The sequence below is a fragment of the Rattus norvegicus genome, chromosome 1 (genome assembly GCF_021556685.1).
Source record: "Rattus norvegicus strain SHRSP/BbbUtx chromosome 1, alternate assembly SHRSP_T2T, whole genome shotgun sequence".
Taxonomy (NCBI): domain Eukaryota; kingdom Metazoa; phylum Chordata; class Mammalia; order Rodentia; family Muridae; genus Rattus; species Rattus norvegicus.
In genome coordinates this window covers 175,191,965-175,206,430 of record NC_141534.1, presented here as the reverse complement: position 1 = coordinate 175,206,430, position 14,466 = coordinate 175,191,965, and the positions used below count along the sequence as shown (strand labels likewise).

At 40.6% G+C, this 14,466-nt stretch overlaps 1 protein-coding gene across 1 annotated transcript; it reads right to left on the bottom strand.

The window, feature by feature from the left end:
* Window positions 1–13,045: 13,045 nt before the first annotated feature.
* Or5p72 (olfactory receptor family 5 subfamily P member 72) lies at window positions 13,046–13,990 on the bottom strand. The gene is given in 1 exon segment (NM_001000220.1): window positions 13,046–13,990. A coding segment is annotated over 1 exon segment (945 nt).
* Between the last annotated feature and the right edge of the window lie 476 nt (window positions 13,991–14,466).

Here is a 14,466-nt window from a genome sequence, read left to right as displayed (position 1 = left end):
GGATTAGCACAGTTCTTTTTTAACCATTAAAATAGGAATCTTTAATGTCAGAGATGCTTCAGAAGATTAAGCCAAAAAACAAATGGTAGAATCTCATAGAAGTAAGTCACCATTACCAGGAAACAGCAAGGATAGGGATTGTATTAGTCAGGGTTCTATAGAGTTACAGAACTTATGGGTAGTCTCTATATAATAAGGACATTTGTTGATGACTTATGATTTGTAGTCCAACTCCCCAACAATGGTCAGCAGCAGCTGTGAATAGAAGTCCAGGATCTAGCAGTTGCTCAGTCCCACAAGGCAGGCAGGCAAAGAAGAGAGAGAGACAATCTTTCTTCTTCCAATGTCCTTATGTAGGTCTCCAGCAGAAGGTGTACCTTGAACTCCCAGATGACGTTGAACTCAGAGATCTTCTTGCCTTAGTCTCCTGGGATTCATAGCCATGATGCCTCAAGATCTCCATGCCAAGATCCAGGTCATAATCTTGTACATCCCAGCCTCAAGCTCAGGACCATAGGTGAGTCTTCCAATTCTTGATTGTAGTTCATTCCAGATACAGTTAAGTTGACAACCAGGAATAAGCACTGCAGGGATCTCTGGTCTAGTCTGTGAAGAACTGTGTTTAGCCAATAACTTGAAAAACTTGGGAAACTCATTTTAGCAGCCTACAGACATCTTAATTATAGCCTCAGTGGACCCAAAACAGCATTTAACTGAACCACACTACATTGGAAGAGTGGGCCAATGGGGTCGGGCTTGGACTTTTGGAAACCTCAAAGTCCACCTCCAGTAACAGACTTCCTCTGACAAGGCCACGTCTCCCAATTCTTTCAAATAGTGCAACTTTCTGGTAGCCAAACATTCAAATTTATGAGCCAATGGGAGAAATTATTACTGAAACCATACCTATCCATCTATGAAACAATAAATAGATATGGCCTTAGGCCATTAAATGTGCCTTAATTTGCTATGCCAGATTTATGAAATTGATACACTGAATATATAAAATTATAGAAAAATTTGGACTTTGTTTTGAGGTTGTTTTAGTGGTATTCTGCTTGATTCTCTTCAAACTTGTTTTGAAATTCAGTTTCTACATGCATATAGAGTTTCTTTGTCCTGCCCTTAGGAAATGGTTTTCTGGGGTCTCTATCATATGTTATGATGTTCAAGAAAGACTCTGAACCCTAGTCGAGTAAGATTCAAACAACTCATATTCCTGTGAGTTCTAGTAGATGTTTGACTTATAGTCTCTAGTAGTTATTCTTTCTCTATTGGATAATTTTCCCCAAGCCTCTCAGGGTCTCATCCTACATATGCTCAGCTTCATCTTCAGTCAAAGAATTACAGAAAAATGTGAAATGCTGTCTATGTATGGACCTTCCTTTGTAACACTGTGTATTACAAATTCCAGCCACATCACTATCACTACTACCACCACCACAACCACCATCACCAAATTCAATCTGTTTGTCCTTACTGCAGCATAGCCTTTATTTATGCAGCCTAAAAATATCTCTAGGCATAGAACCAGGGGTACTGTGTGCCTCATCCCATTTGCCTTCCTTTCTATTAAAAATTCCATGCTGTATGATCCATGTTCCAGCCTTTAAAAATAGGTATTTTGTATACTGTGATCGGCTTTCTTTTACACGCTATTCCGGTAAGCCTTATTTCATCCTGGCTGTAATCCTTGGTTATTATGTCTGCAGATCTTTCATCCAGCTTCTCAGTTTATTCTTCAAAGAGTTTTCTGAGACAAATGCAGATGACGTCCTCCTCTAGAAACGCATGATGACTTTGTGCCTTTCTCCTAACATGAATAATTTAATCTATTTAGCAGTTAGACAGTTACAAGTTGATTTCCAATTTATGGTTTTTCATAAAAAACTTATTCATTAATTTAAAAGTTATGTTCTGTTTTGAGTAATAAAATTGATTGAGAATACCTGGACTGGTGGTAATCTCCTTCCATTCTGAGGGAGGTTCTGGGATAACACTGTAATATCACTGAGTAACCACACTGCCTTGCCTCCATCCCTGATATTATAGTGAGAAGAAAGTGAGTCTCTACAAAAGGGTTGGTCTTCAGTTCTTCATAATTCAAGAGACAGGCTCTGAGGGACTGAATGGTTATCTGTACATGTAGTCCTTTCAAAACTAGTAATTTGGGAAGATAGCTCCATTGGATAAAGACCTTAAGCTCAAAAGTGTTTGAATTCTTGGAACTCACATAAAAGCCAGGCTTGGTAACACATGACTGTGATCATTCTATAGCAAGATGGGAGGCAGACATAAAATTCCTAGAATTTCTTAATCATCATCAGAAAAGTGTCTCCTAACAGTAGCTGGCCATTAACTCAAAAGTCTTCAATGTGTAGAGAATTAAAAACCGTGAAAAGCACAGCTCTAAATGAGACAGCGATATCATTCCCCTCTACAAGCTTAGATATCACTGTAAAGGAATAGATGGAAAGATTGCAAGAGCATGAGGTGGTGGATGACTACAATGATATCTTAGGATGACTACTTTACTCAGACAGAACTGCGTGGTTGTAGATATGAAATCATGTTAGCTGTGTCACCATGTCTGAGCTCAAACCAGACAACATCTCAGCATGGAGATAGTAGGTAGTTATATAGTCCAACTCTAGGTGAGAAGTAATTGTATTTGCCAGAAGGAGAGCCAATTGTCTTTAACAGTTTTTCCTTTGGTAGGAAAACTATGCTTTGGTGGAAAGAACATGGAGGTGGAAGAGGGAGCCCTGGGACTGGGAAGAGTTAAGGAGAAAGGGTAAAAGTGATGTAGATAAAATTTTATAATACAGAGTGTATGGTATTTGTATAGGAGCAGACAGATTGATCAATGGAATCATTGAAGACACAGAATTAGACCCACACACATAAGGACATTTGACTTTCCTTCTTTTTTTTTTCAGAGCTGGGAACTGAACCCAGGACCTTGCGCTTGCTAGGCAAGTGCTCTACCACTGAGCCAAATTCTGAACCCCGACATTTGACTTTTAACAATGAAGGCAAAACTATACAGTGGACTAAAGAAATCACCTTCAAAAAATTGTGGTGGTCTAAATGGATGTCTGCATGTAGAAGAGTAGAAATAGACACATATTTATCACCTTGCAGAAAACTCACATCTAAATAGATGAAATGCCTCAAAATGAAACCAAATAAATTAAATCTAATTGAACAGAAAGTGAGAATAGCCTTGGTATAGGAGAGAGTCTCCTGAACAGAATACCAATCGCTCAGGCTGTGATCAACATTTGAGAAATGGGACCTCATGAAATTCAGTAGCCTCTCTAGGGCGAAGTACACCTTCAATATAAGAAAATTGCAGGTCAATGATTAAGAAAGGATCTTCACCCAAGCTATATCCAGCAGAGGGTTAATATCCAAATTTGTAAAGAATTAAAGAAATTAGACACCAACAATCCAAATAAGCCAATTAAAAATGGCGTACACAATTAAACTGAGAATTTTCAAGACAGGAATCTTGAATGACTGAGAAGCACTTAAAGAAATGTTCGTCCCAGACCCGGTGAGAGAGAAACCCAACCGCCTGGTCAGGTGGGCACTCCTGAGGCTGCAGAGCGGAAGAGACCACCAACACTGCTCACCCCTGCCCACATCCCTGGCCCAAGAGGAAACTGTATAAGGCCTCTGGGCTCCCGTGGGGGAGGGCCCAGGAGCGGCAGGACCCCGCCGGACCCTGAAGGAAACAGACCGGATAAACAGTTCTCTGCACCCAAATCCCGTGGGAGGGAGAGCTAAACCTTCACAGAGGCGGACAAGCCTGGGAAACCAGAAGAGACTGCTCCCTGCACACACATCTCGGACGCCAGAGGAAAAAGCCAAAGACCATCTGGAACCCTGGTGCACTGAAGCTCCCAGAAGGGGCGGCACAGGTCTTCCTGGTTGCTGCCCCTGCAGAGAGCCCGTGGGCAGCACCCCAGGAGCGAACTTGAGCCTCGGAACCACAGGTAACCAACTTTTCTGCTGCAAGAAAGCTGCCTGGTGAACTCAAGACACAGGCCCATAGGAACAGCTGAAGACCTGTAGAGAGGAAAAACCACACGCCCGAAAGCAGAACACTCTGTCCCCATAACTGACTGAAAGAGAGGAAAACAGGTCTACAGCACTCCTGACACACAGGCTTATAGGACAGTCTAGCCACTGTCAGAAACAGCAGAACAAAGTAACACTAGAGATAATCTGATGGCGAGAGGCAAGCGCAGGAACCCAAGCAACAGAAACCAAGACTACATGCCATCATCGGAGCCCAATTCTCCCACCAAAACAAACATGGAATATCCAAACACACCAGAAAAGCAAGATCTAGTTTCAAAATCATATTTGATCATGATGCTGGAGGACTTCAAGAAAGACATGAACACACTTAGGGAAGCACAGGAAAACATTAATAAACAAGTAAAAGCCTACAGAGAGGAATCGCAAAAATCCCTGAAAGAATTCCAGGAAAACACAATCAAACAGTTGAAGGAATTAAAAATGGAAATAGAAGCAATCAAGAAAGAACACATGGAAACAACCCTGGATATAGAAAACCAAAAGAAGAGACAAGGAGCTGTAGATACAAGCTTCACCAACAGAATACAAGAGATGGAAGAGAGAATCTCAGGAGCAGAAGATTCCATAGAAATCATTGACTCAACTGTCAAAGATAATGTAAAGCGGAAAAAGCTACTGGTCCAAAACATACAGGAAATCCAGGACTCAATGAGAAGATCAAACCTAAGGATAATAGGTATAGAAGAGAGTGAAGACTCCCAGCTCAAAGGACCAGTAAATATCTTCAACAAAATCATAGAAGAAAACTTCCCTAACCTAAAAAAAGAGATACCCATAGACATACAAGAAGCCTACAGAACTCCAAATAGATTGGACCAGAAAAGAAACACCTCCCGTCACATAATTGTCAAAACACCAAATGCACAAAATAAAGAAAGAATATTAAAAGCAGTAAGGGAAAAAGGTCAAGTAACATATAAAGGGAGACCTATCAGAATCACACCAGACTTCTCGCCAGAAACTATGAAGGCCAGAAGATCCTGGACTGATGTCATACAGACACTAAGAGAACACAAATGCCAGCCCAGGTTACTGTATCCAGCAAAACTCTCAATTAACATTGATGGAGAAACCAAGATATTCCATGACAAAACCAAATTTACACAATATCTTTCTACAAATCCAGCACTACAAAGGATAATAAATGGTAAAGCCCAACATAAGGAGGCAAGCTATACCCTAGAAGAAGCAAGAAACTAATCGTCTTGGCAACAAAACAAAGAGAATGAAAGCACACAAACATAACCTCACATCCAAATATGAATATAACGGGAAGCAATAATCACTATTCCTTAATATCTCTCAATATCAATGGCCTCAACTCCCCAATAAAAAGACATAGATTAACAAACTGGATACGCAACGAGGACCCTGCATTCTGCTGCCTACAGGAAACACACCTCAGAGACAAAGACAGACACTACCTCAGAGTGAAAGGCTGGAAAACAACTTTCCAAGCAAATGGTCAGAAGAAGCAAGCTGGAGTAGCCATTCTAATATCAAATAAAATCAATTTCCAACTAAAAGTCATCAAAAAAGATAAGGAAGGACACTTCATATTCATCAAAGGAAAAATCAACCAAGATGAACTCTCAATCCTAAATATCTATGCCCCAAATACAAGGGCACCTACATACGTAAAAGAAACCTTACTAAAGCTCAAAACACACATTGCACCTCACACAATAATAGTGGGAGATTTCAACACCCCACTCTCATCAATGGACAGATCATGGAAACAGAAATTAAACAGTGATGTAGACAGACTAAGAGAAGTCATGAGCCAAATGGACTTAACGGATATTTATAGAACATTCTATCCTAAAGCAAAAGGATATACCTTCTTCTCAGCTCCTCATGGTACTTTCTCCAAAATTGACCATATAATTGGTCAAAAAACGGGCCTCAACAGGTACAGAAAGATAGAAATAATCCCATGCGTGCTATCGGACCACCACGGCCTAAAACTGGTCTTCAATAACAATAAGGGAAGAATGCCCACATATACGTGGAAATTGAACAATGCTCTACTCAATGATAACCTGGTCAAGGAAGAAATAAAGAAAGAAATTAAAAACTTTTTAGAATTTAATGAAAATGAAGATACAACATACCCAAACTTATGGGACACAATGAAAGCTGTGCTAAGAGGAAAACTCATAGCGCTGAGTGCCTGCAGAAAGAAACAGGAAAGAGCATATGTCAGCAGCTTGACAGCACACCTAAAAGCTCTAGAACAAAAAGAAGCAAATACACCCAGGAGGAGTAGAAGGCAGGAAATAATCAAAATCAGAGCTGAAATCAACCAAGTAGAAACAAAAAGGACCATAGAAAGAATCAACAGAACCAAAAGTTGGTTCTTTGAGAAAATCAACAACATAGATAAACCCTTAGCCAGACTAACGAGAGGACACAGAAAGTGCGTCCAAATTAACAAAATCAGAAATGAAAAGGGAGACATAACTACAGATTCAGAGGAAATTCAAAAAATCATCAGATCTTACTATAAAAACCTATATTCAACAAAATTTGAAAATCTTCAGGAAATGGACAATTTCCTAGACAGATACTAGGTATCGAAGTTAAATCAGGAACAGATAAACCAGTTAAACAACCCCATAACTCCTAAAGAGATAGAAGCAGTCATTAAAGGTCTCCCAACCAAAAAGAGCCCAGGTCCAGACGGGTTTAGTGCAGAATTCTATCAAACCTTCATAGAAGACCTCATACCAATATTATCCAAACTATTCCACAAAATTGAAACAGATGGAGCCCTACAGAATTCCTTCTACGAAGCCACAATTACCCTTATACCTAAACCACACAAAGACACAACAAAGAAAGAGAACTTCAGACCAATTTCCCTTATGAATATAGACGCAAAAATACTCAATAAAATTCTGGCAAACCGAATTCAAGAGCACATCAAAACAATCATCCATCATGATCAAGTAGGCTTCATCCCAGGCATGCAGGGATGGTTTAATATACGGAAAACCATCAACGTGATCCATTATATAAACAAACTGAAAGAACAGAACCACATGATCATTTCATTAGATGCTGAGAAAGCATTTGACAAAATTCAACACCCCTTCATGATAAAAGTCCTGGAAAGAATAGGAATTCAAGGCCCATACCTAAACATAGTAAAAGCCATATACAGCAAACCAGTTGCTAACATTAAACTAAATGGAGAGAAACTTGAAGCAATCCCACTAAAATCAGGGACTAGACAAGGCTGCCCACTCTCTCCCTACTTATTCAATATAGTTCTTGAAGTTCTAGCCAGAGCAATCAGACAACAAAAGGAGATCAAGGGGATACAGATCGGAAAAGAAGAGGTCAAAATATCACTATTTGCAGATGACATGATAGTATATTTAAGTGATCCCAAAAGTTCCACCAGAGAACTACTAAAGCTGATAAACAACTTCAGCAAAGTGGCTCGGTATAAAATTAACTCAAATAAATCAGTTGCCTTCCTCTATACAAAAGAGAAACAAGCCGAGAAAGAAATTAGGGAAACGACACCCTTCATAATAGACCCAAATAATAAAAAGTACCTCGGTGTGACTTTAACCAAGCAAGTAAAAGATCTGTACAATAAGAACTTCAAGACACTGAGGAAAGAAATTGAAGAAGACCTCAGAAGATGGAAAGATCTCCCATGCTCATGGATTGGCAGGATTAATATAGTAAAAATGGCCATTTTACCAAAAGCAATCTACAGATTCAATGCAATCCCCATCAAAATACCAATCCAATTCTTCAAAGAGTTAGACAGAACAATTTGCAAATTCATCTGGAATAACAAAAAACCCAGGATAGCTAAAGCTATCCTCAACAATAAAAGGACTTCAGGGGGAATCACTATCCCTGAACTCAAGCAGTATTACAGAGCAATAGTGATAAAAACTGCATGGTATTGGTACAGAGACAGACAGATAGACCAATGGAATAGAATTGAAGACCCAGAAATGAACCCACACACCTATGGTCACTTGATTTTTGACAAAGGAGCCAAAACCATCCAATGGAAAAAAGATAGCATTTTCAGCAAATGGTGCTGGTTCAACTGGAGGGCAACATGTAGAAGAATGCAGATCGATCCATGCTTATCACCCTGTACAAAGCTTAAGTCCAAGTGGATCAAGGACCTCCACATCAAACCAGACACACTCAAACTAATAGAAGAAAAACTAGGGAAGCATCTGGAACACATGGGCACTGGAAAAAATTTCCTGAACAAAACACCAATGGCTTATGCTCTAAGATCAAGAATCGACAAATGGGATCTCATAAAACTGCAAAGCTTCTGTAAGGCAAAGGACACTGTGGTTAGGACAAAACGGCAACCAACAGATTGGGAAAAGATCTTTACCAATCCTACAACAGATAGAGGCCTTATATCCAAAATATACAAAGAACTCAAGAAGTTAGACCGCAGGGAAACAAATAACCCTATTAAAAAATGGGGTTCAGAGCTAAACAAAGAATTCACAGCTGAGGAATGCCGAATGGCTGAGAAACACCTAAAGAAATGTTCAACATCTTTAGTCATAAGGGAAATGCAAATCAAAACAACCCTGAGATTTCACCTCACACCAGTGCGATTGGCTAAGATCAAAAAGTCAGGTGACAGCAGATGCTGGCGAGGATGTGGAGAAAGAGGAACACTCCTCCATTGTTGGTGGGATTGCAGACTGGTAAAACCATTCTGGAAATCAGTCTGGAGGTTCCTCAGAAAATTGGACATTGAACTGCCTGAGGATCCAGCTATACCTCTCTTGGGCATATACCCAAAAGATGCCTCAACATATAAAAGAGACACGTGCTCCACTATGTTCATCGCAGCCTTATTTATAATAGCCAGAAAATGGAAAGAACCCAGATGCCCTTCAACAGAGGAATGGATACAGAAAATGTGGTACATCTACACAATGGAATATTACTCAGCTATCAAAAACAACGAGTTTATGAAATTCGTAGGCAAATGGTTGGAACTGGAAAATATCATCCTGAGTGAGCTAACCCAATCACAGAAACACATACATGGTATGCACTCATTGATAAGTGGCTATTAGCCCAAATGCTTGAATTACCCTAGATCCCTAGAACAAACGAAACTCAAGACGGATGATCAAAATGTGAATGCTTCACTCCTTCTTTAAATGAGGAAAAAGAATACCCTTGGCAGGGAAGGGAGAGGCAAAGATTAAAACAGAGACTGAACGAACACCCATTCAGAGCCTGCCCCACATGTGGCCCATACATATACAGCCACCCAATTAGACAAGATGGATGAAGCAAAGAAGTGCAGACCGACAGGAGCCGGATGTAGATTGCTCCTGAGAGACACAGCCAGAATACAGCAAATATAGAGGCGAATGCCAGCAGCAAACCACTGAACTGAGAATAGGTCCCCTATTGAAGGAATCAGAGAAAGAACTGGAAGAGCTTGAAGGGACTCGAGACCCCAAAAGTGCAACAATGCCAAGCAACCAGTGCTTCCAGGGACTAAGCCACTACCTAAAGACTATACATGGACTGACCCTGGACTCTGACCCCATAGGTAGCAATGAATATCCTAGTAAGAGCACCAGTGGAAGGGGAAGCCCTGGGTCCTGCTAAGACTGAACCCCCAGTGAACTAGTCTATGGGGGGAGGGCGGCAATGGGGGGAGGGTTGGGAGGGGAACACCCATAAGGAAGGGGAGGGGGGAGGGGAATGTTTGCCCGGAAACCGGGAAAGGGAATAACACTCGAAATGTATATAAGAAATACTCAAGTTAATAAGAAAAAAAAAATAAAATAAAATATCTGACCCAAATCAATAGCTTATAAATAGAAAAACTTTGGTAATGTTGAAAACATTAATGATTCTCTGGGTTCACATTGCAAAATGCAGGAAAAATCGGTGGTTCACTTTTTGTTTTCACAATGACATGCTTCTGGCTGTTACTAATGGTAGAGCTCATGTCACTATGTACCCTGAATTGTATAACAACAGTTATGGTCCCTATGCCCCCTACACACAGTAAACTGTGTGTCAATGTGTGGTCATTGATTGCAATAATTCTACCACCATTTTTGGGTAGTTGTTTGTGGGAAACTAAATGTATATTTAGTAAATGTAAATGTGTATATGTCATGTCTTTCAATTTTCCAATAATAACGTTAAATCTTTAAAATGAAATCTATTATATACCTAATATTTTGATGGTATAGGCCAACAAAAAATTATTTAACTTTGTAGGATCTTAAAACTGTGAAGTGGCTATTAGCCCAAATGCTTGAATTACCCTAGATGCCTAGAACAAATGAAACTCAAGACGGATGATCAAAATGTGAATGCTTTACTCCTTCTTTAAAAGGGGAATAAGAATACCCGTGGCAGGGAATAGAGAGGCAAAGATTAAAACAGACACAGAAGGAACACCCATTCAGAGCCTGCCCCACATGTGGCCCACACATATACAGCCATCCAACTAGACAAGATAGATGAAGCAAAGAAGTGCAGGCCGACAGGAGCCGGATGTAGATCGGTCCTGAGAGACACAGCCAGAATACAGCAAATACAGAGGTGAATGCCAGCAGCAAACCAGTGAACTGAGAATAGGACCCCCGTTGAAGGAATCAGAGAAAGAACTGGAAGAGCTTGAAGGGGCTCGAGACCCCATATGTACAACAATGCCAAGCAACCAGAGTTTCCAGGGACTAAGCCACTACCTAAAGACTATACATGGACTGACCCTGGACTCTGACCTCATAGGTAGCAATGAATATCCTAGTAAGAGCACCAGTGGAAGGGGAAGCCCTGGGTCCTGCTAAGACTGAACCCCCAGTGAACTAGATTGTTGGGGGGAGGGCGGCAATGGGGGGAGGGTTGGGAGGGGAACACCCATAAAGAAGGGGAGGGGGAGGGATTAGGGGGATGTTCGCCCGGAAACCGGGAAAGGGAATAACACTCGAAGTGTATATAAGAAATACTCAAGTTAATAAAAAAAAAACAAAAAAACAAAACTGTGAACTGCAATAAAGCACAGTACTATAGAAAAAAAAAAAAAGAAATGTTCAATGTATTTAGTCATCAAGGAAATGCAATCAAAACGAACCTGAAATGTCATATTTTACCCATCAGAATGGCTAAGATCAATTACTTAAGTGATAGCACATGCTGGTGAGGTGCAAGGGGAATATTCCACCACTACCAGTGAAATACTGTACAACTGTACAACTGCTTTAGAAATCAATTTGGTGGCTTCTAGGAAACTGGGAAATCATTCTACCTCTAGACTCAGCTGTACCATTCCTTTACATATACCCAAAAGATCTTCCACTATATCATGGGGACACTTGTTCAATTATGTTTACAGCTTTATTCATAATAGCTAGAAACTGGAAATGACCTAGATATCTCTCAACTAAAGAATTGATAAAGAAAATGTGGTACATCTACACAATGGAATATTAGGCAGATATTAAAAACAAAAATATCACTGGTTTTGCAAGTAAATGGGTGGAACTTGAGAATATCATCCTGAGTGAGGTAAACCAGAGCCAGAAAGACATGTATGGTATCCACTCACTTATAAGTGGACATTAACCATAAAGTGCAGCATAACCATGCTACAAGCCATGCACTCAAAGAAACTGGGCCCAAGGTAGGATGTATGAATCTCACTCAGAAGGGGAAACTAAATAGCCATCAAAGGTAGATGGAGAGAGGGGAATGCTTAGGAGAGGAGGTGAGGAGGTGAATGGGTATGGTGATTATATTTCCAGAGAGTGGTCGAGAGAGAGAGAGAGAGAGAGAGAGAGAGAGAGAGAGAGAGAGAGAGAGAGAGAGTTGAGAATGAGAATAAAAATCACTGGGGAGTGGAGCCTCTCCAGTGACTAGCTGAAGACTTGGAACTGGAAAAGATACCTGGAGTTTATGGGGATAACCCTAGCAAAGGTTCATACCAGAGGGGGATACAGGGACTAAAGTGGCAGGACTTCGAGAGGAAAAGGTAGCATTATTCCACCCACCAAATGTTCAACCCCCAATTTGTATTGCCTACAAGATGTGCAGGGATTAAAATGGAGCACCCAACCCATGACTGCCACAACTTGAGATCCAGCACATAGGAAAGAGCCAACCCCTGACACAATTAATGATATTCTCCAATGTTTGCAAAAAGGAAACCATAACTGCATCCTGAGAAGCTTCATCCAGCAGTGGACAGAGGCAGATGGAGATACCCATGGTCAAACATCAAGCAGAACCTGGGAGACTTGTGAATGTATGGAGGATAAAAGGGAGCAAGTTGTGGGTCAAAGATACTACAAGAAGACCCATAGAGTTAACTAACATGGGACCATGAGGTCTCACAGAGTCTGGGCCACCAACCAGGTAGCATGAAAGAGCTGGAACTAAACTCTCTATATATTTGAAGCAAATGTGCAGCTTGATCTTCACGTAGGTCTCCTAACAAGTAAAGCAGGGGTTGAGTCAGGCTGTATTCAATACAGTAGGATCCACTTCTGCCTACCTGGGCTGTCTCTTAGTGTCCCCTTAGAAGAGAATATGCCTAACCCTGCTGGGAATAGATGCCCCAGAGTGGGGTTGTACATCAAGGAGCTCTCCTTCTTTGAGCAGAAGGGGAGGGACAATGGGGAGGAAAATTTTAAGAGTAAGACTAGGAGGAGTGGGAGAAAGGGGCTGTGATTAGGAAGTAAATAATTGTAAAAAAACCAAAAAAGTAAAATGTGATTTAAAAAAGTGACTACATATACTGAGAGAGGAGAGAGAGAGAGAGAGAGAGAGAGAGAGAGAGAGAGAGAGAGAGAGAGAGAGAGAGAGAGAGAAGGTTCATAACTTGAGATCGTGATCGTTTTGGTCTTTCATAATTGCTATTAGTATATTAAGTTTTACTGAAAAAGAGATTACTCTAACAGAATGTTTGCTTATTAAACTGTCTCTTGATAGCACCCTTAATCTCATTATTCCTGAGGCTGTAGATGAGGGGGTTCAACATTGGGATCACCACCATGTAAAACACAGACACCACCTTGTTCTGGTCTGTAGAGTATGTGGACTTGGGCATCACATAAATGAAGGTAATGGTGCCATAGTAGAGAGTGACTGCAGTGAGGTGGGAGGTACATGTGGAGAAAGCCTTGTGACGGCCCTCAGTTGAGGACATCTTCAGGATGGTGATGAGGATGTAAGAATAGGAGATGGCTATGATAAACACTGTGATCATAGTAACTGAGCCAGCAGAAAATGATATAACAACTACAGAGACACTCACATCAGAGCACGAAAGTTCCACCAAAGGAGCAAAATCACAGAAAAAATGATCAACTATATTTGGCCCACAGAAGAGAAAAGAGAAAAAGTAAAACATGATGAGGCAAGTATTAAGAAAACCCCCTATATAAGATCCTGCAACCAACTGGATACAGACTTGTGTGGACATTTTGGTGGAATAAAGCAGTGGGTTGCAGATTGCCATGAAGCGATCATAAGCCATGGCAGCCAGAAGGAAGCATTCAACTGATCCAAGGAAATCAGCCAGGCTCTGCTGGATGCCACATCCAAGGTAGGAAATAGTATTTCTCTCAGTCAGGAAGTTGATAAGCATATTGGGTGTGACAGATGATGAAAGGCCCATGTCAACAGAAGCCAAGTGGCTGAGAAAAAAGTACATGGGGTGATGGAGCTGGGGAGAGACTCTAATAAGAAGGATGGTGCTGAGGTTCCCAGACACAGTCACCAGGTAGATGCCCAGGATGATGGTGAAGAGAATGACTCTAAGAACTGGGTCATCCGTTAAGCCCAATAAAATGAACTCAGTCACTGCAGTTTGGTTCCCATACTCCAGGAAAGCCATGGGACAGTGTAGCTGTTGGTAGATTCAGGCTGTGATGGAGACAGAAAAGGAAGAGATTTATAAATGTTTCACTCAATTTTATTTCCTACAGATATTGAAAGCATTACATATTAATTTGTTATTCAAATCTTGGGCCAACAATTCAGGGTTTTACTTAGGGTTCATATTATTTACTCACTTCTACACAAGAAAAATTTCAAATTATTTAATCAAATAAGCTAGAAATGTATTGTAAGTAACAACTAACTTTTATTTACAATGTATATAATAAAACATTCTTATTTCTAATTAAGTTAAAGATTTAAAATCATGAGATTTTCCTGGTGAGATGTCTTGTCAGATAATGACTCTTGCCTCCAATCCTGACACCTGACAGCTAGTTTTATTCTTTGAACTCAGTGATGAGAGGTGAGAACTAACACCTGCATACTGTCCTTTGATATCCACAGCTATATTGTTACCTGCCCCATTTTTTC